This window comes from Heptranchias perlo, chromosome 42 (genome assembly GCF_035084215.1).
Source record: "Heptranchias perlo isolate sHepPer1 chromosome 42, sHepPer1.hap1, whole genome shotgun sequence".
Classification (NCBI taxonomy): Eukaryota; Metazoa; Chordata; class Chondrichthyes; order Hexanchiformes; family Hexanchidae; genus Heptranchias; species Heptranchias perlo.
In genome coordinates this window covers 13,916,442-13,938,047 of record NC_090366.1, presented here as the reverse complement: position 1 = coordinate 13,938,047, position 21,606 = coordinate 13,916,442, and the positions used below count along the sequence as shown (strand labels likewise).

Genomic DNA, 21,606 nt, shown 5'->3' with positions numbered 1-21,606 from the left:
TGAGGGATAAATATCGGCCCCAGGACACCGGGGGAGAACTCCCTCTTGCTCCTCTTCGAAATAGCGGCCGTGGGATCTTTTACGTCCCACCCGAGAGGGCAGACGGGAGCCTCGGTTTAGCGTCTCATCCGAAAGGTGGCCCCCCCGTGGTTGAATATCTTGTCGACAGTCAGGGTTCAGCGATGAAGAGCGGCCAGTGTGTGGGTGGGGGAGGCGTTGCCTGTCGTGTCCTCTGATGTCTAAGCTGTGATTTTCTTTTCCAGGTTCGTGAATGATTTAGGGTGAAACCCATCTCTGAACATGTGTGGCCCAGGGACGGCTGTGTTGTCCTTTGTGGCTTTTCTCCAAGGTACGAAAAAGGGCGTCATTAACCGGAGAGAGAGAAAGGGATAATGGGGGGTGGGGGGTCTGAATTAAAATCATAGTGGGGCTAAAACACGAAGGAAGGAGGAAGGAAGGGGGGAGGGAGGGAAGGAGGGAGGGAGGGAGAGAGGGAAGAAAGAGGGAGGGAGGGAAGGAGGGAAGAAAGAAGGAGGGAGGGAAGGAGGGAGGGAAGAAAGAGGGAGGGAGGGAAGGAAGGAGGGAAGAAAGAGGGGGGGGAGGGAGGGAGGGAAGGAGGGAAGGAAGAAAGAAAAAGGGAGGGAGGGAAGGACGGAGGGAAGGAAGGAAGAGGGGGGGAGGGAGGGAGGGAACGAGGGAGGGAAGGGGAGGGAAGAAAGAGGGAGGGAGAGAAGGAGGGAAGAAAGAGGGAGGGAGGGTGGGAAGGAGGGAAGAAAGAGGGAGGGAGTGAGGGAAGGAGGGAAGGAAGAGGGAGGGAGGGAGGGAAGGAGGGAAGGAAGAGGGAGGGAGGGTGGGAAGGAGGGAAGAAAGAGGGAGGGAGTGAGGGAAGGAGGGAAGAAAGAGGGAGTGAGGAAAGGAGGGAAGAAAGAAGGAGGGAGGGAAGGAGAGAAGGACGAGGGAGGGAGGGAAGGAGGGAAGAAAGAGGAAGGGAGGGAGGGAAGGAGGGAGGGAAGAAAGGAGGAAAGGAGAGGGAGGGGGAAGGAGGGAGGGAGGGAGGGAGGGAAGGAAGGAAGGAAGAAAGAAGTAAGAGTGAGTGACGGGCCATCTTGAAAGGCTGCGATCCATGTAGTGACATTGAAAAGAAATAGGAAGAAAGAACTCCCATTTCTATCGTGTCTTTCACCACCTCAGGACGTCCCAAAGCGCTTCACAGCCAATGAAGTAATTTTTTTGAAGTGTGGTCACTGTTGTAATGCGGGGAACGGGGCAGCCAATTTGCGCACAGCAAGATCCCACAAACAGCAACAACAACGAGCTTCACAGTGACAATATTTGACACCGAGCCACATAAGGAGATATTAGGACAGGTGACCAAAAGCTTGGTCAAAGAGGTAGATTTTAAGGAGGAGAGAGAGGCGGAGAGGTTTAGGGAGGGAATTCCAGAGCTTAGGGCCCAGGCAGCTGAAGGCACGGCCGCCAATGGTGGAGCGATGGGAATCGGGGGATGGACAAGAGGCCAGAATTGGAGGAGTGCAGAGATCTCGGAGGGTTGTAGGGGCTGGAGGAGGTTACAGAGATAGGGAGGGGGGCGAGGGGCAATGGAGGGATTTGAAAACCAGTTTTTAAGGAGGAGAGAGAGGTGGAGAGGTTTAGGGAGTGAACTCCAGAGCAATGTGATAATGACCAGATATTCTCTTTTAGTGATGTTGGTTGAGGGATAAATATCGTCCCCAGGACACCGGGGAGAACTCCCCCTGCTCTTCTTCAAAATAGTGGGCGGTGGGATCTTTTACACCCACCTGAGAGGGCAGATGGGGCCTCGGTTTAACGTCTCATCCGAAAGATGGCACCTCCGACAGTGCGACGCTCCCTCAGTACTGACCCTCCCACAGTGCAGCGCTCCCTCAGTACTGACCCTCCGACAGTGCGGCGCTCCCTCAGTACTGACCCTCCGACAGTGCAGCGCTCCCTCAGAACTGACCCTCCGACAGTGCAGCGCTCCCTCAGTACTGACCCTCCGACAGTGCAGCACTCCCTCAGTAATGACCCTCCGACAGTGCAGCGCTCCCTCAGTACTGACCCTCCGACAGTGCGGCGCTCCCTCAGTACTGACCCTCCGACAGTGCAGCGCTCCCTCAGTACTGACCCTCCGACAGTGCAGCGCTCCCTCAGTACTGACCCTCCGACAGTGCAGCACTCCCTCAGTAATGACCCTCCGACAGTGCGGCGCTCCCTCAGTACTGACCCTCCGACAGTGCGGCGCTCCCTCAGTACTGACCATCCGACAGTGCAGCACTCCCTCAGTAATGACCCTCCGACAGAGCAGCGCTCCCTCAGTACTGACCCTCCGACAGTGCGGCACTCCCTCAGTACTGACCCTCCGACAGTGCGGCGCTCCCTCAGTACTGGGCACTGGGAAATGTCACTGGCCAGAAGTGTTGGGGAACTCACCGCTGAGTTAGGAGAAGCAGCACTCACCAGGGGCCGCTGATCAGATCCCTTACTGGAAAGTGCATGAGGGGGTGGAGGGGGTGGAATGGCGAATGAGGTCCAGAACTGGTTTTGGGCGCGAGGCATCACACAGTCGAACAGCTGCCAAAATTCGCTGCCACTCCGATGAGGCAGGGTGGGGGAGTCCCGGTGGAGAGATACTTAAACTGAAAAGTATTGAGCCTCTCTCTCAGTGATGTGGAATGTGCTTCCTTCATTTCGCAGGTGTGCTTTCAACAGATTCGAACTGGACTGTGCAGATGCCCAGGGTTCTGACAGCACAGAAAGGCTTGTGTGTGACAATCCCCTGTAACTACAGTTACCCAAATGCTCTGGGTCCTACACAGCTTGTGGCCGTCTGGTACAAGGATTACGAACGTCCCTCACAGACCACAGTTTATCACACAATCCGAAGCAACGTAGACCAGGATTACAAGTCTCGCAGTCAGCTGGTGGGCAATCTGACCGAGATGAGTTGTTCCCTGATGATAAACAGTATCAGGAGTGCAGACAATGGAACATATCATTTCAGGATTGAGCTCGATAAGGAGAATTACACTGACGGAAACACGTATCTTGATTTAAAAATTTCAGGTACGTTTTATTACAACGAGTTTTACACTCAGCAAGGTGAGGGATGTCAGTGCTGGGATTGGAACAGTCTGCCTATCGGAGTCAGCAACAAACTCTCCCAGGGCACGGGTTAGATACAGAGTAAAGCTCCCTCTACACTGTCCCGTCAAACACTCCCAGGGCAGGTACAGGGTTAGATACAGAGTAAAGCTCCCTCTACACTGTCCCGTCAAACACTCCCAGGGCAGGTACAGGGTTAGATACAGAGTAAAGCTCCCTCTACACTGTCCCATCAAACACTCCCAGGGCAGGTACAGGGTTAGATACAGAGTAAAGCTCCCTCTACACTGTCCCGTCAAACACTCCCAGGGCAGGTACAGGGTTAGATACAGAGTAAAGCTCCCTCTACACTGTCCCATCAAACACTCCCAGGGCAGGTACAGGGTTAGATACAGAGTAAAGCTCCCTCTACACTGTCCCATCAAACACTCCCAGGGCAGGTACAGGGTTAGATACAGAGTAAAGCTCCCTGTACACTGTCCCATCAAACACTCCCAGGGCAGATATAGGGTTAGATACAGAGTAAAGCTCCCTCTACACTGTCCCATCAAACACTCCCAGGGAAGGTACAGGGTTAGATACAGAGTAAAGCTCCCTCTACACTGTCCCATCAAACACTCCCAGGGCAGGTACAGGGTTAGATACAGAGTAAAGCTCCCTCTACACTGTCCCATCAAACACTCCCAGGGCAGGTACAGGGTTAGATACAGAGTAAAGCTCCCTCTACACTGTCCCATCAAACACTCCCAGGGCAGGTACAGGGTTAGATACAGAGTAAAGCTCCCTCTACACTGTCCCCATCAAACACTCCCAGGGCAGGTACAGCACGGGATGTAGTGAAATAGTAAACATGTTATTTAATGACCATTTTGTTGGGTGAGGGTATCGAGGGATATGGAGCCAAGGTGGGCAAATGGAGTTAAGATACAGGTCAGCATGATCTAATTGAACGGCGGAACAGTCTCGAGGGGCTGAATAGCCTCCTCCTGTTTCCATGTACCTAAATCTGCTTTCTTCCCCCCCCGCTACAGATCTCGAAGAGAAACCCAACATATCATACTCTCCGCAAATCGTCAGCAATAAAACGACGACACTAACTTGCACGTTTGTGGATAATTGCAGTGGGATGGGACCGAACCTGACCTGGATTAATGAGACCATTCTAACCAATTCCGCCACCGTCACCTTGACCAAAAGGAGCAATTTGACGTCAGTATTTTCCACCTCTCTGACCTTCGTTCCCTCACACAGAGACATGGGTAAACAACTGGGATGCAAGGCCCAATACTCTGTCACCAACGCCGAGTCTCAGCAAACTCTTCTTCTCGATGTTAAATGTGAGTGTGGACTCACCCCGTCAGATGCTGTGAGATTCCCTCGACCGTCACCTCCAGACTCGACTATCCCAACGCTCCCCGGCCGGCCTCTTATCGTCCGCCCCATGTAAACTTCAGCTCCTCTGGAACTCCCCTAACTCACACAATATCCTTTAGGGAAGGAAACCTGCCCTCCTTTCCCGGTCTGGGCCTATTCGTGACTCCAGACCCACAGCAATGTGGTTGATTCGAAACTGCCCTCTGAAATGGCCGAGCAAGCCACTCAGTTGTACAATCCTGCTACGAAAAGTCATAATAAGAATAAAACCGGACGGACCACCCGGCATCGGACATGAAAAAGGCAAACCAAGCCCAGTCGACCCTGCAAAGTCCTCCTCACTAACATCTGGGGACTTGTGCCAAAATTGGGAGAGCTGTCCCACAGGCTAGTCAAGCAACAGCCTGACATAGCCATACTCACAGAATCATACCTTTCAGCCAACGTCCCAGACTCTTCCATCACCATCCCTGGGTATGTCCTGTCCCACCGGCAGGACAGACCCACCAGAGGTGGCGGTACAGTGATATACAGTCAGGAGGGAGTGGCCCTGGGAGTCCTCAACATTGACCCCAGACCCCATGAAATCTTATGGTATCAGGTCAAACATGGGCAAGGAAACCTCCTGCTGATTACCACCTACCGTCCTCCCTCAGCTGATGAATCAGTCCTCCTCCATGTTGAGCACCACTTGGAGGAAGCACTGAGGGTAGCAAGGGCACAGAATGTACTCTGGGTGGGGGACTTCAATGTCCATCACCAAGAGTGGCTCGGTAGCACCACTACTGACCGAGCTGGCCGAGTCCTGAAGGACGTAGATGCCAGACTGGGCCTGCGGCAGGTGGTGAGCGAACCAACACAAGGGAAAAACCTATTTGACCTCGTCCTCACCAATCTATCTGTCAGATGCATCTGTCCATGACAGTATTGGTAGGAGTGACCACCGCACAGTCCTCGTGGAGATGAAGTCCCGTCTTCGCACTGAGGACACCATCCAACGTGTTGTGTGGCACTACCATCGTGCTAAATGGGATAGATTCAGAACAGATCTAGCAGCTCCAAACTGGGCATCCATGAGGCGCTGTGGGCCATCAGCAGCAGCAGAATTGTATTCCAGCACAATCTGTAACCTCATGGCCCGGCATATTCCTCACTCTACCATTACCAACAAGCCAGGGGATCAACCCTGGTTCAATGAGGAGTGTAGAAGAGCATGCCAGGAGCAGCACCAGGCGTACCTAAAAATAAGGTGCCAACCTGGTGAAGCTACAACACAGGACTACTGAGCCACTCTTGGTGATGGACATTGAAGTCCCCCACCCAGAGTACATTCTGTGCCCTTGCTACCCTCAGTGCTCCCTCCAAGTGGTGTTCAACATGGAGGAGGACTGATTCATCAGCTGAGGGAGGGCGGTAGGTGGTAATCAGCAGGAGGTTTCCGTGCCCATGTTTGACCTGATGCCATGAGATTTCATGGGGCCCAGAGTCAATGTTGAGGACTCCCAGGGCCACTCCCTCCTGACTGTATATCACTGTACCGCCACCTCTGGTGGGTCTGTCCTGCCGGTGGGACAGGACATACCCAGGGATGGTGATGGAAGAGTCTGGGACGTTGGCTGAAAGATATGATTCTGTGAGTATGGCTATGTCAGGCTGTTGCTTGACTAGTCTGTGGGACAGCTCTCCCAATTTTGGCACAAGTCCCCAGATGTTAGTGAGGAGGACTTTACAGGGTCGACTGGGCTTGGTTTGCCGTTGTCGTGTCCGTTGCCTGGTGGTCCGATGCCGGGTGGTCCGTCCGGTTTTATTCTTATTATGACTTTTTTTAGCGAGATTTTACAACTGAGTGTCTTGCTAGGCCATATCAGAGGGTGATTAAAAATCAACCACATAAATACTGTGGCTACGAGAGCAGGTCAGAGGCTGGGTATTCTGTGGCGAGTGACTCACCTCCTGACTCCCCAAAGCCTTTCCACCATCTACAAGGCACAAGTCAGGAATGTGATGGAATACTCTCCACTTGCCTGGATGAGTGCAGCTCCAACAACACTCAAGAAGCTCGACACCATCCAGGACAAAGCAGCCCGCTTGATTGGCACCCCATCCACCACCCTAAACATTCACTCCCTTCACCACCGGCGCACTGTGGCTGCAGTGTGTACCATCCACAGGATGCACTGCAGCAACTCGCCAAGGCTTCTTCGATAGCACCTCCCAAACCCGCGACCTCTACCACCTAGAAGGACAAGGGCAGCAGGCATATGGGAACAACACCACCTGCACGTTCCCCTCCAAGTCACACACCATCCCGACTTGGAAATATATCGTCATTCCTTCATCATCGCTGGGTCAAAATCCTGGAACTCCCTTCCTAACAGCACTGTGGGAGAACCTTCACCACACGGACTGCAGCGGTTCAAGAAGGCGGCTCACCACCACCTTCTCGAGGGCAATTAGGGATGGGCAATAAATGCCGGCCTCGCCAGCGACGCCCACATCCCATGAATGAATAAAATAATGGCCTGTTCTTGCCCCCACCCACAACCCCATTCCCCCACTCCACCCCCCTCCCCACCGAGGCTCACATTGTTCTCCCAGTCCAGCAATGCCACGATTTTACAACTTTCAACCTCGTGTTCAAATCCCTCCATGGCCTCACCGCCCCTCCCTATCTCTGTAACCTCCTCCAGCCCCTACGACCCTCCGAGATCTCTGCGCTCCTCCAATTCTGGCCTCTCGCCCATCCCCCGATTTCCATCGCTCCACCATTGGCGGCCGTGCCTTCAGCTGCCTGGGCCCTAAGCTCTGGAATTCCCTCCCTAAACCTCTCCGCCTCTCTCTCTCTCCTCTTGTAAGATGTTCCTTAAAACCTACCTCTTTGACCAAGCTTTTGGTCACCTGTCCTAATATCCCCTCATGTGGCTCGGTGTCACATTTTGTCTGATTTACCCTCCTGTGAATTGCCTTGAGATGTTTTTCTATGTTAAAGGCGCTATATAAATGCAAATTGTTGTTGATCAGCTCTGGAATGTGTTGTGTAAAGTTGGGCTGAGAAAAAGCCTTCGGGCCCAGAAGGCATTTGATAAGGTCCCACATAAGAGACTGTTAGCTAAGATAGAAGCCCTTGGAATCGAGGGAAAAGTACGGACTTGGTTAGGAAGTTGGCTGAGCGAAAGGCGACAGAGAGTAGGGATAATGGGTAGGTACTCACATTGGCAGGATGTGACTAGTGGAGTCCCGCAGGGATCTGTCTTGGGGCCTCAATTATTCACAATATTTATTAACGACTTAGATGAAGGCATAGAAAGTCTCATATCTAAGTTTGCCGATGACACAAAGATTGGTGGGATTGTAAGCAATGTAGATGAAAACATAAAATTACAAAGCGATATTGATAGATTAGGTGAATGGGCAAAACTGTGGCAAATGGAATTCAATGTAGACAAATGTGAGGTCATCCACTTTGGATCAAAAAAGGATAGAACAGGGTACTTTCTAAATGGTAAAAAGTTAAAAACAGTGGATGTCCAAAGGGACTTAGGGATACAGGTACATAGATCATTGAAGTGTCATGAACAGGTGCAGAAAATAATCAAGAAGGCAAATGGAATGCTAGCCTTTATATCCAGAGGACTGGAGTACAAGGGGGCAGAAGTTATGCTGCAGCTATACAAAACCCTGGTTAGACCGCACCTGGAGTACTGTGAGCAGTTCTGGGCACCGCACCTTCGGAAGGACATATTGGCCTTGGAGGGAGTGCAGCGTAGGTTTACTAGAATGATACCCGGACTTCAAGGGTTAAGTTACGAGGAGAGATTACACAAATTGGGGTTGTATTCTCTAGAGTTTCGAAGGTTAAGGGGTGATCTGATCGAAGTTTATAAGATATTAAGGGGAACAGATAGGGTGGATAGAGAGAAACTATTTCCGCTGGTTGGGGATTTTAGGAGTAGGGGGCACAGTCTAAAAATTAGAGCCAGACCTTTCAGGAGTGAGATTAGAAAACATTTCTACACACAAAGGGTGGTAGAAGTTTGGAACTGTCTTCCGCAAATGGCAATTGATACTAGCTCAATTGCTAAATTTAAATCTGAGATAGATAGCTTTTTGGCAACCAAAGGTATTAAGGGATATGGGCCAAAGGCAGGTATATGGAGTTAGATCACAGATCAGCCATGATCTTATCAAATGGCGGAGCAGGCAAGAGGGGCTGAATGGCCTACTCCTGTTCCTATGTTCCTATGTTAAACTTGTACAGAACCTTGGTTAGACCACACTTGGAGCACTGGGCACAGTTCTGGTCTCCATATACCTTAGTTAGACCACACTTGGAGCACTGTGTACAGTTCTGGTCTCCATATACCTTAGTTAGACCACACTTGGAGCACTGTGCACAGTTCTGGTTTCCATATACCTTAGTTAGACCACACTTGGAGCACTGTGTACAGTTCTGCTCTCCATATACCTTGGTTAGACCACACTTGGAGCACCGTGCACAGTTCTGGTCTCCATATACCTTAGTTAGACCACACTTGGAGCACTGTGCACAGTTCTGGTCTCCATATACCTTAGTTAGACCACACTTGGAGCACTGTGCACAGTTCTGGTCTCCATATACCTTGGTTAGACCACACTTGGAGCACCGTGCACAGTTCTGGTCTCCATATACCTTGGTTAGACCACACTTGGAGCACTGTGCACAGTTTTGGTCTCCATATACCTTGGTTAGACCACACTTGGAGCACTGTGCACAGTTCTGGTCTCCATATACCTTGGTTAGACCACACTTGGAGCATTGTTCACAGTTCTGGTCTCCATATACCTTGGTTCGACCACACTTGGAGCACTGTGCACAGTTCTGGTCTCCATATACCTTGGTTAGACCACACTTGGAGCACTGTGCACAGTTCTGGTCTCCATATACCTTGGTTAGACCACACTTGGAGCATTGTTCACAGTTCTGGTCTCCATATACCTTGGTTAGACCACACTTGGAGCACTGTGCACAGTTCTGGTCTCCATATTATAAAAAGGATATGGAGACTTCTATCAGGTCACCCCTCAGCCTTCTGTTTCCTCTGGAATAATAAATCCAAAATCAGGAGAAACTTCTTTACCCAGAGAGCGGTGAGAATGTGGAACTCGCTCCCACAAGGAGTGGTTGAGGTGAATAGTGTAGATGGATTTAAGGGGAAGCTGGATAAACACATGAGGGAGAAAGGAATAGAAGGATATGGTGATAGGGTGAGATGAAGTAGGGAGGGAGGAGACTCGTGTGGAGCATAAACACCGGGATAGACCAGTTGGGCCGAATGGCCTGTTTCTGTGCTGTGGACCCGATGTAATTCTATGTAATTCTATGACTAGACGGCCCAAAGATTGCGAAGATGTCGCCCATTTTGGTTACGGAGGGACATTCGGTCCAGGTCAACTGCAGCGTAACGAGTAATCCATTGTCCAACATAACGTGGTCGACAAGTAATCAAAACATCTTGGCTTCTGTCCTCAACAAAACGCTGGTACTTCAGTTTGATAACATCACGCGGAGAGAGCAGGGTCTTTATCACTGTCGGGCGTGGAATGACTACGGGAAAGCTAAACGAGGCATCAATATCACCGTTAACTGTAAGTACCCAACAGTTACCCTGAGATACACACGGCAGCAGATTGTGTTTCTTCAACAGAACTCTCTTCTTTGATTGAACAAGAGATTGCACCTTCACAAACAATCGGCGTGCACCTGAGAGATTTTAAATTCTTGATGTCGTGGAATATCGTTTTTGTCCTGGCAAAGATTCATGTTCATCAATAAGGGGATGTCGGTTCTGGGGACCAGAAACACTTTTAACAATCAAACGCTCCCAGGGCAGGTACAGGGTTAGATACAGAGTAAAGCTCCCTCTACACTGTCCCATCAAACACTCCCAGGGCAGGTACAGGGTTAGATACAGAGTAAAGCTCCCTCCACACTGTCCCATCAAACACTCCCAGGGCAGGTACAGGGTTAGATACAGAGTAAAGCTCCCTCTACACTGTCCCATCAAACACTCCCAGGGCAGGTACAGGGTTAGATACAGAGTAAAGCTCCCTCCACACTGTCCCATCAAACACTCCCAGGGCAGGTACAGGGTTAGATACAGAGTAACGCTCCCTCTACACTGTCCCATCAAACACTCCCAGGGCAGGTACAGCACGAGTTAGATACAGAGTAAAGCTCCCTCTACACTGTCCCATCAAACACTCCCAGGGCAGGTACAGGGTTAGATACAGAGTAAAGCTCCCTCTACACTGTCCCATCAAACACTCCCAGGGCAGGTACAGGGTTAGATACAGAGTAAAGCTCCCTCTACACTGTCCCATCAAACACTCCCAGTACAGGTACAGGGTTAGATACAGAGTAAAGCTCCCTCTACACTGTCCCATCAAACACTCCCAGGGCAGGTACAGGGTTAGATACAGAGTAAAGCTCCCTCTACACTGTCCCATCAAACACTCCCAGGGCAGGTACTGTGGGAGCACTGCACTGTCGGAGGGTCAGTACTGAGGGAGTGCTGCACTGTCGGAGGGTCAGTACTGAGGGAGTGCTGCACTGTCAGAGGGTCAGTACTGAGGGAGCACTGCACTGTCGGAGGGTCAGTACTGAGGGAGCGCTGCCCTGTCGGAGGGTCAGTACTGAGGCAGTGCTGCAATGTCGGAGGTGCTGTGTTTAGATGAGACATTAAACTGAGGGCCCCCATCTGCCCCTCTCAGGTGGGACGTAAAAGATCCCACGGCCACTATTTCGAAGAAGAGCAGGGGGGAGTTCTCCCCGGTGTCCTGGGGCCGATATTTATCCCTCAACCAACATCACTAAAAAAACAGATGATCTGGTCATTTATCACATTGCTGTTTGTGGGATCTTGCTGTGCGCAAATTGGCTGCCGCGTTTCCTACATTACAACAGTGACCACACTTCAAAAGGTACTTCATCGGCTGTAGAGCGCGAGGTCCTGCGGTCTTGAAAGGCACTGTATTATTGCAAGTTCTTTCTTTCTCTTCCTGTTTTGTAGCACGACGCACAAGGATACTGAACATCTTTTATTTCTCCGCCCTCTTTCCCCCCTTCCTCCTCTCCCTACACCCCCAACTCCTCACCCCCACCCCCCACATCGGCAGATGGACCGAGGATTAAGGCGATAAATGGGTCCGCGGTCGCACTGGAAGGCTTCACGTTTCAACGGGACTGTCTCGTGGACAGTTGGCCACCGTCCAGCATCACCTGGTCTAAAGGCGATACGGTCATCAGTAACGCTACCTCCAACCAATTAACCCTCTCGATCCACAGGGTGACGGACTCAGACTCCGGGTTGTACACCTGTTCAGCCCTGAATTCGTATGGAGCCACAAACTGTTCTCTTTACATCAGTGTGGAATGTAAGTGAATGGTAACAATTATAGAGAGAGCGCAGGAGCAGAGGGACCTGGGGGTGTACGTATACAAACCTTTGAAGGTGGCAGGACAAGCCGATAAGGATCCTGGTCTTTATTAAGTCGAGGCACAAAAGCAAGGAAGTTATCTTAGACCCTTTGCAAACCATTGGTTCGACCTCAGCTGGAGTATTGTGTCCAACTCTGGGCACCGCACTTTAGGAAGGATGTCCAGGCTTCGGAGAGGGTGCGGAGGAGATTTACCAGAATGGGACCAGGGATGAGGGACTTCAGTTACGTGGAGAGACTGGAGAAGCTGGGATTGTTCTCCTTGGAGCAGAGAAGGTTAAGGGGAGATTTAATCGAGGGGTTCAAAATCATGAAGGGGTTTTGACAGAGTAAATAAGGAGAAACTGTTTCCAGTGGCAGGAGGGTCGGTAACCAGAGGACACAGATTTAAAATAATTGGCAAAAGAACCAGAGGGGGAGATGAGGAGAATGTTTTTTACGCAGCGAGTTGTTCTGATCTGGAATGCGCTGCCTGAAAGGGCGGTGGAAGCAGATTCAATAATAACTTTCAAAAGGGGAATTGGATAAATACTTGAAGGGAAGAATTTCCAGGGCTCTGGGGAAAGAGCAGAGGGGGAGTGGGACTGATTGGATAGCTCTTTCAAAGAGCCGGCACAGGCACGATGGGCCGAATGGCCTTTTTCTGTGCTGTATGATTCCCAGTCACTGAGCGAGCAGGGTGATTCCTGTACCAATCGATGAGCGCGTCCAAAGAACAGAAAGCCATTGCTCGTTGCGAATGATTTTGTCCATTTCAGATTCCCCGAGGAACCTGTCCATCAGCTCGCTGGACAGCCGAGTGATCAACTCTTCCATTGAAACAGAAGAAGGGATGTCTGTATGTCTTCGCTGCTCTGTGGATAGTGTCCCAGCGTCTAACTTAACGTGGAGAGTGAACGGGATCGTACGGAATCAGAGCATCGGCAGCAATGAGTTATGGCTGCTGTTTGATAACGTCACGTACAAGGAGGACGGAAAGCATCAGTGTGTGGCAGAGAACGAGCATGGTACCGCTCCAAAATCAGTCACCATCACATTAAAATGTGAGTATTATGAACCCCTTCCCTTGCCAAGGTTCACGATGCAAGGCTGAGTTGCGATACGCACCGTCCAGTGCAAGGAGAAGGCCATTCAGCCCCTTGAATCTGTTACATAGGAGCAGGAGGAGGCCGTTCAGCCCCTCGAGCTTGTTACTAGGAACAGGAGTTGACCATTCAGCCCCTCGAGCCTGTTACATAGGAACAGAAGTTGGCCGTTCAGCCCCTCGAGCCTTTTACATAGGAAGAGGAGGAGGCCGTTCAGCCCCTCTGGTCTATCCCGGTGTTTATGCTCCACGCGAGCCTCCTCCCTCCCTACTTCATCTCACCCTATCACCATATCCTTCTATTCCTTTCTCCCTCATGTGTTTATCCAGCTTCCCCTTAAATCCATCTACACTATTCACCTCAACTACTCCTTGTGGGAGCGAGTTCCACATTCTCACCACTCTCTGGGTAAAGAAATTTCTCCTGAATTCCCGATTGGATTTGTTAGTGACTATCTTATATTTATGGCCCCCTAGTTTTGGACTCCCTCTCAAGAGGAAAAAAGCCTCTCTATTTCTAGCCTATCGAAACCCTTCTTAACTTTAAAGACCTCTATCAGGTCACCCCTCAGCCTTCTCTTTTCTAGAGAAAAGAGCCCCAGCCTGTTCAGTCTTTCCTGATAGTTATAACCTCTTAGTTCTGGGATCATCCTTGTAAATCTTTTTTGCACCTTCTCCAATGCCTCCATATCCTTTTTTATAATATGGAGACCAGAATTGTGCACAGTGCTCCAAGTGTGGTCTAACCAAGGTATATGGAGACCAGAACTGTGCACAGTGCTCCAAGTGTGGTCTAACCAAGGTATATGGAGACCAGAACTGTGCACAGTGCTCCAAGTGTGGTCTAACCAAGGTATATGGAGACCAGAACTGTGCACTGTGCTCCAAGTGTGGTCTAACCAAGGTATATGGAGACCAGAACTGTGCACTGTGCTCCAAGTGTGGTCTAACCAAGGTATATGGAGACCAGAACTGTGCACAGTGCTCCAAGTGTGGTCTAACCAAGGTATACGGAGACCAGAACTGTGCACAGTGCTCCAAGTGTGGTCCAACCAAGGTATATGGAGACCAGAACTGTGCACAGTACTCCTAGTGAGACCTAATCAAGGTTCTATACAAGTTTAACATAACTTCTCTGCTTTTCAATTCTATCCTCTGGAAATGAACCCCAGTGCTTGTTTTGCTATTTTTTGGCCTTATTAACCTGCGTCGCTACTTTCAGTGATTTGTGTATCTGTACCCCCAGATCCCTCTGTTCTCCTACCCCAGTTAGACTCTTATTATCCAAGCAGTATGTGGCCTCCTTTTTCTTCCTACCAAAATGCACCACCTCACACTTGTCTATATTGAAATTTGCTTGCCCATCCTGTAAGTTTATTAACGTCTTAATGTTTTTGGCTGGCTCCTCCGCCTCCTCTCTTTCAGATCCTCCCAAGGAAACAGCGGTGAGGGTCGTCGGGGCCGAGCATGGAATAAAAGAGGGGGACAACGTAACATTATCCTGTTTCAGCAAGAGTAACCCGCCGGCCACTAACTACAGCTGGTTCAGGATCGACGGGAGCAATAGGACTGAGTTAAACGCAAGGACAGCGTCCGTCAATCTGGGTCTTGTAACGCGGGAGCTCGATGCTTGGTTCTACTGCACGGCGGGAAACACAATGGGCTCCAGCAACTCCATCCCGTTCTTCGTCAGTGTGGAGTGTAAGTGTTTTACGTTTCGTGGCTGAACAGATTGGAATTCACTGAGATACAGTTGAGGGCAGGTCCTCACCGTCTCCCGTGAACCTCCCACATCTTCTCCGTGCTGGACGTTGACTCCAAGAAGCTCGGTCTCGCCTCTTGTGTCAAACACTCTTTTCCCCTCGACCACACCTGACTCCCAACTCTGGCCCAGGATTTGAATCCTGCTCCTGGGGAAGGTTCTCTGAACTCTTCTTGTTGAAGGATACAAGGAAAAGTTTCTGGTCTCACAGATCATCCCTCGCTCCCCTCCAACCTAGAACCTTTCCTGTTACTCCACGACTGTCATTTTTTTACCTCATAATTACTCAGCTCTTATCAACGTCCCTCCCAAGCTCCAAATCGCTCGTCCCACATCCCCTTCCTCCTGCCTGCATGACCGAGACATACCACGCTGTCTCCCACTCCAACATATTCTTTACCAGCCCCTCAAAACCAGTGGAATTCTTCCCCTCCCTCAGACTTCCCGTCCTCCTACAATCTGTGGACTTTCTAAACCCAAGATTGGCTTCATCGAATCCCCCAGTGTCCTCATGCTCTTTGCCTTCTCTTCCACTATTGTTTCAGAGAGTCAGCCTTGGCTCAGTGGGCAGTGCTCTCTCTCTCTCTCTCACTTCTGAGGCAGATGGTCATGGATTCAAGTCCAGAGACCTGAGCACATAATCTAGCCTGATGCTCCCAGTGCCAGTACGGAGGGAGGGCTGCACTGTCGGAGGTGTTAGATACAGAGTGACGCTCCCTCTACACTGTCCCATCAAACACTCCCAGGGCAGGTACAGGGTTAGATACAGAGTAAAGCTCCCTCTACACTGTCCCGTCAAACACTCCCAGGGCAGGTACAGGGTTAGATACAGAGTGACGCTCCCTCTACACTGTCCCATCAAACACTCCCAGGGCAGGTACAGGGTTAGATACAGAGTAAAGCTCCCTCTACACTGTCCCATCAAACACTCCCAGGGCAGGTACAGGGTTAGATACAGAGTGACGCTCCCTCTACACTGTCCCATCAAACACTCCCAGGGCAGGTACAGGGTTAGATACAGAGTAAAGCTCCCTCTACACTGTCCCATAGTTTTAGTTAGGGAGCTTTACTCTGTATCTAACCCGTGCTGTACCTGCCCTGGGAGTGTTTGACGGGACAGTGTAGAGGGAGCTTTACTCTGTATCTGACCCTGTACCTGCCCTGGGAGTGTTTGATGGGACAGTGTAGAGGGAGCTTTACTCTGTATCTGACCCTGTACCTGCCCTGGGAGTGTTTGATGGGACAGTGTAGAGGGAGCTTTACTCTGTATCTAACCGTGTACCTGCCCTGGGAGTGTTTGATGGGACAGTGTGGAGGGAGCTTTACTCTGTATCTAACCCCGTGTACCTGCCCTGGGAGTGTTTGATGGGACAGTGTAGAGGGAGCTTTACTCTGTATCTAACCCTGTACCTGCCCTGGGAGTGTTTGATCAATGTGGTGAGTTCTGAGGAGAGGGTTGAACCTTTGAACTCTTGACCCTTGCACCCGGTCACCTCTCCCGCGCTCTCTGGTTTTTTCGTTTCGGTCTTCCAACCTCTACAGCAGTTTTTTTTTTGCAATTCTGTCCCAACATTCTGTTTTACGCCCTTAGATAAGCCGGAGATTTCCGATGTGTCGGAGTGCGCTTGGAGGGACCAGGGCATTACCTGCGTCTGCGCGGCCAGATCCAACCCTCCGGGTAACCTCACGTGGCACCTCCCCCGCGGCAACTTCACCGGCAACCAGACGCACGGCCATCTGGCGACGTCGCGGGTCAGCAACGGGCATCTGGTGACGGGCACACTGACCCTGAGGGGACGAGAGGATGAGAAGGAGGTGAAGGCCATCTGCTCGGTTAGAAACGAACACGGAGAGGCGAGGTTCAAGGTGTATCTGTGGGTCAAAGGTGAGAGAACCTTCTGGAATCACCCTTGTTTCTAAATATCTGGTACAAAAAGAGAGACTCCCATTTCTACAGCGTCTTTCACCACCTCAGGACGTCCCAAAGCGCTTTACAGCCAATTAAGTATTTTTTTGAAGTGTGCTCACTGTTGTAATGTAGGAAACACGACAGCCAATTTACGCACAGCAAGATCCCACAAACAGCAATGTGATAAATGACCAGATCATCTGTTTTTTTAGTGATGTTGGTTGAGGGATAAATATCGGCCCCAGGACACCGGGGAGAACTCCCCCCTGCTCTTCGTCCCACCTGAGAGGGCAGAGGGGGACCTCGGTTTAACGTCTTGTCCGAAAGATGGCACCTGCAACAGTGCAGCGCTCCCTCAGTACTGACCCTCCGACAGTGCGGCACTCCCTCAGTACTGACCCTCCGACAGTGCGGCGCTCCCTCAGTACTGACCCTCCGACAGTGCAGTGCTTCCTCGGTACTGACGCTCTGACAGTGCAGCGCTCCCTCGGTACTGACCCTCCGACAGTGCAGCGCTCCCTCGGTAATGACCCTCCGACAGTGCAGCGCTCCCTCAGTACTGACCCTCCGACAGTGCGGCACTCCCTCAGTACTGACCCTCCGACAGTGCGGCGCTCCCTCAGTACTGACCCTCCGACAGTGCGGCACTCCCTCAGTACTGACCCTCCGACAGTGCGGCGCTCCCTCAGTACTGACCCTCCGACAGTGCAGTGCTCCCTCGGTACTGACGCTCTGACAGTGCAGCGCTCCCTCGGTACTGACCCTCCGACAGTGCAGCGCTCCCTCGGTAATGACCCTCCGACAGTGCAGCGCTCCCTCAGTACTGACCCTCCGACAGTGCAGCGCTCCCTCAGTACTGACCCTCCGACAGTGCAGCGCTCCCTCGGTACTGACGCTCTGACAGTGCAGCGCTCCCTTGGTACTGAACCTCCGACAGTGCGGCGCTCTCTCAGTACTGACCCTCCGACAGTGCGGCGCTCCCTCAGTACTGACCCTCCGACAGTGCGGCGCTCCCTCTGTACTGACCCTCCGACAGTGCGGCGCTCCCTCAGTACTGACCCTCCGACAGTGCAGCGCTCCCTCGGTACTGACCCTCCGACAGTGCAGCGCTCCCTCGGTAATGACCCTCCGACAGTGCAGCGCTCCCTCAGTACTGACCCTCCGACAGTGCAGCGCTCCCTCAGTACTGACCCTCCGACAGTGCAGCGCTCCCTCGGTACTGACCCTCCGACAGTGCGGCGCTCCCTCAGTACTGACCCTCCGACAGTGCGGCGCTCCCTCAGTACTGACCCTCCGACAGTGCGGCGCTCCCTCAGTACTGACCCTCTGACAGTGCGGCGCTCCCTCGGTACTGACCCTCCGACAGTGCAGCGCTCCCTCGGTAATGACCCTCCGACAGTGCAGCGCTCCCTCAGTACTGACCCTCCGACAGTGCAGCGCTCCCTCAGTACTGACCCTCCGACAGTGCAGCGCTCCCTCGGTACTGACGCTCTGACAGTGCAGCGCTCCCTTGGTACTGAACCTCCGACAGTGCGGCGCTCTCTCAGTACTGACCCTCCGACAGTGCGGCGCTCCCTCAGTACTGACCCTCCGACAGTGCGGCGCTCCCTCAGTACTGACCCTCCGACAGTGCGGCGCTCCCTCAGTACTGGGCACTGGGGGAGTGTCGACCTGCAATTATGGGGCTCGAGTCTCTGGAGTGGGGGCTCGAACCCACGACCTTCCGACTCAGAGGCGAGAGAGAGAATGTGCTAACCACTGAGTCACGGCCGACACCGCGGCCATGGCATTTGCGATGATTTGGAGGATCTTCCACATTCATCCTGCGCTGCCTCTCACCTGATGCAATAACTCCTGATTTGTCTTCCCAGGGAGAGGCCCCTATCTATCGGAGATGCTGATCCCAGTGGTGGTTGGTGCTGCTGGAATGCTCATCTTATCCTTAATATTCTGTCAGATTATCGTGTGTTGCAAGAGGTAAGTGAACATTCTGATAAGAACGAAAAGAACTCGCATTTCTACCGCGCCTTTCACAACCTCAGGACGTCCCAAAGCGCTTTACGGCCAGTGAAGTACTTTTTTTTTCGAAGTGTGGTCACTGTTGTAATGCAGGAAACGCGGCAGCCAATTTGCGCACAGCAAGATCCCACAGGCAGCAATGTTGAGAGATAAATATCGGCCCCAGGACACCGGGGAGAACTCCCTCTGCTCTTCTTCCAATTAGTGGCCGTGGGATCTTTTACGTCCCACCTGAGAGGGGCAGACGGGCTGAAAGATATCTCAACCGTCTGTTCCCATGGCACCATTTAAAGGGCAGAGTGTTCTCCCAATACTCTGGCCAACTTTCCCCAAATATTAACTCAGAGTCGGTTTGATCTTGTTCTGCAAACTAGCTGTTGTTTCCTCCTCTGTCCACCCATCCTGTCCACTTCTCCTTCTCCCTTTTTATCCTTTTTTTCAGTCATTTTCCTTCTCATTCTTTCTCTCTCTTTTCCCTCTATTTCGTTCACTTTCATTCATTCTCTCTCTTCCTTTCTCTCCTTTCTCTCTTTAATTATTATAGCGATTAAGCTCTTTTCCAGCCGGCACAGACATGATGGGCCATAACTTTCTATGATTCTATGATTCTCTCTCTTTCATTCGTTCTCTCACTTGCTTTCTCTCCTTTCTCAGTCTCTTGCGTTAATTCTCTCTCTTGCTTCCTCTCCTTTCTCACTCATTCATTCGTTCTCTCTCTTGCTCACCCTCCTTTCTCATTCATTCATTCGTTCTCTCTCTTGCTTTCTCTCCTTTCTCATTCTCTCAATCGTTCTCTCTCTCGCTTCCTCTCCTTTCTCACTCACTCGTTCATTCCCTCTCTTGCTTCCTCTCCTTTCTCACTCTCATGCATTATCTCTCTCGCTCTCTCCCCCTTTTTCACTCTCTCATTCATCCTCTCTTATTTTCTCCCTTTTCGCCCACTCGCTCGATCTCTCTCTGTTACCTTCTCACCTTCCTTCCCTCTCTCCCTCTCTTCCCTCCTCCCCTTCGGCAGAGCCTGAACCCTCTCTCGTTCGTTCTGTCTCTCTATTACCTTCTCTCCCACTCTCTTCTCTCTCTCTCTCTCTCTCTCTCACGCTGGCCGTGCGAGTTTGCCTTTCCGGAATTCATGCAGCACGGTCAAAAGGAACGGGGAAATGGAAGATGGAGATGGTGACTGAGAGAGGACGTGATTCCTGGAAGTGTTTACACTGGCCGGCCAGGGAACGAAAGCTGCACGGCTCTGAAATAACCAGAGTATAAACTTTCCTTTCTTGTCTTCTTCATTTCAGAAAGGTGAAATCGGCAGCAAACAATTCCACAGAGATGCAAGTCCTGACAGCTGAGCCCTCTCCAGTACTGACGGCCAGCATGGTACGGACCCCTTCATTTATTTGTCGGTTACAACATTTCCCTCTTTCTCCTCTGGAAGGTGCCAATTCTCGCTCGTGTAGAGTCGAGAGAGAGAGAGAAACTATTGCCTCTACTTTGGGGTGGGTGGGGTAGTCCAGAACAAGGGGAGGGGCGCGTGGGCATAACCTTCAAATTAGATGCTACCAAAACTGAGAGGATATCCTTATCAAGAAAGGTCGAACAGGCTGGGGCTCTCTTCTCTATGACGCAGGTTAATAAGGCCATAAAAAAAAGCAAACCAAGGACTGGGGGGTCATTTCTAGAGGGACAGAATTAAAAAGCTGAGAAGTTATGTTAAAATTATATAGAACATTGGTTAGACCACACTTGGAGCACAGTGCACAGTTCTGGTCTCCATATACCTTGGTTAGGCCGCACTTGGAGCACTGTGCACAGTTCTGGTCTCCATATACCTTGGTTAGACCACACTTGGAGCACTGTGTACAGTTCTGGTCTCCATATACCTTGGTTAGACCACACTTGGAGCACTGTGCACAGTTCTGGTCTCCATATACCTTGGTTAGGCCACACTTGGAGCACTGTGCACAGTTCTGGTCTCCATGTACCTTGGTTAGACCACACTTGGAGCACTGGGCACAGTTCTGGTCTCCATATACTTTGGTTAGACCACACTTGGGGCACTGTGCACAGTTCTGGTCTCCATATACCTTGGTTAGGCCGCACTTGGAGCACTGTGCACAGTTCTGGTCTCCATATACCTTGGTTAGACCACACTTGGAGCACTGTGCACAGTTCTGGTCTCCATATACCTTGGTTAGGCCACACTTGGAGCACTGTGCACAGTTCTGGTCTCCATGTACCTTGGTTAGACCACACTTGGAGCACTGTGCACAGTTCTGGTCTCCATATACTTTGGTTAGACCACACTTGGGGCACTGTGCACAGTTCTGGTCTCCATATACCTTGGTTAGACCACATTTGGAGCACTGTGCACAGTTCTGGTCTCCATGTACCTTGGTTAGACCACACTTGGAGCACTGTGCACAGTTCTGGTCTCCATATACCTTGGTTAGACCACACTTGGAGCACTGTGCACAGTTCTGGTCTCCATGTACCTTGGTTAGACCACACTTGGAGCACTGTGCACAGTTCTGGTCTCCATATACCTTGGTTAGACCACACTTGGAGCACTGTGTACAGTTCTGGTCTCCATATACCTTGGTTAGACCACACTTGGAGCACTGTGCACAGTTTTGGTCTCCATATACCTTGGTTAGACCACATTTGGAGCACTGTGCACAGTTCTGGTCTCCATGTACCTTGGTTAGACCACACTTGGAGCACTGTGCACAGTTCTGGTCTCCATATACCTTGGTTAGACCACACTTGGAGCACTGTGTACAGTTCTGGTCTCCATATACCTTGGTTAGACCACACTTGGAGCACTGTGCACAGTTCTGGTCTCCATATACCTTGGTTAGACCA

At 51.3% G+C, this 21,606-nt stretch overlaps 1 protein-coding gene across 1 annotated transcript in view; it reads left to right on the top strand.

The window, feature by feature from the left end:
• The window catches only part of LOC137306232 (Schwann cell myelin protein-like), a 29,416-nt gene that overhangs the window by 5,946 nt on the left and 1,864 nt on the right, over window positions 1-21,606 (top strand). The window contains exons 2-11 of the mRNA XM_067975359.1: window positions 264-349; window positions 2,716-3,084; window positions 4,155-4,460; window positions 9,865-10,122; window positions 11,653-11,910; window positions 12,732-13,016; window positions 14,483-14,758; window positions 16,411-16,704; window positions 18,600-18,705; window positions 20,040-20,121. Coding sequence (XP_067831460.1) covers window positions 301-349; window positions 2,716-3,084; window positions 4,155-4,460; window positions 9,865-10,122; window positions 11,653-11,910; window positions 12,732-13,016; window positions 14,483-14,758; window positions 16,411-16,704; window positions 18,600-18,705; window positions 20,040-20,121 — 2,283 coding nt within the window. The 5' untranslated portion in view covers window positions 264-300. The remainder of the gene's footprint in view (window positions 1-263; window positions 350-2,715; window positions 3,085-4,154; window positions 4,461-9,864; window positions 10,123-11,652; window positions 11,911-12,731; window positions 13,017-14,482; window positions 14,759-16,410; window positions 16,705-18,599; window positions 18,706-20,039; window positions 20,122-21,606) is intronic.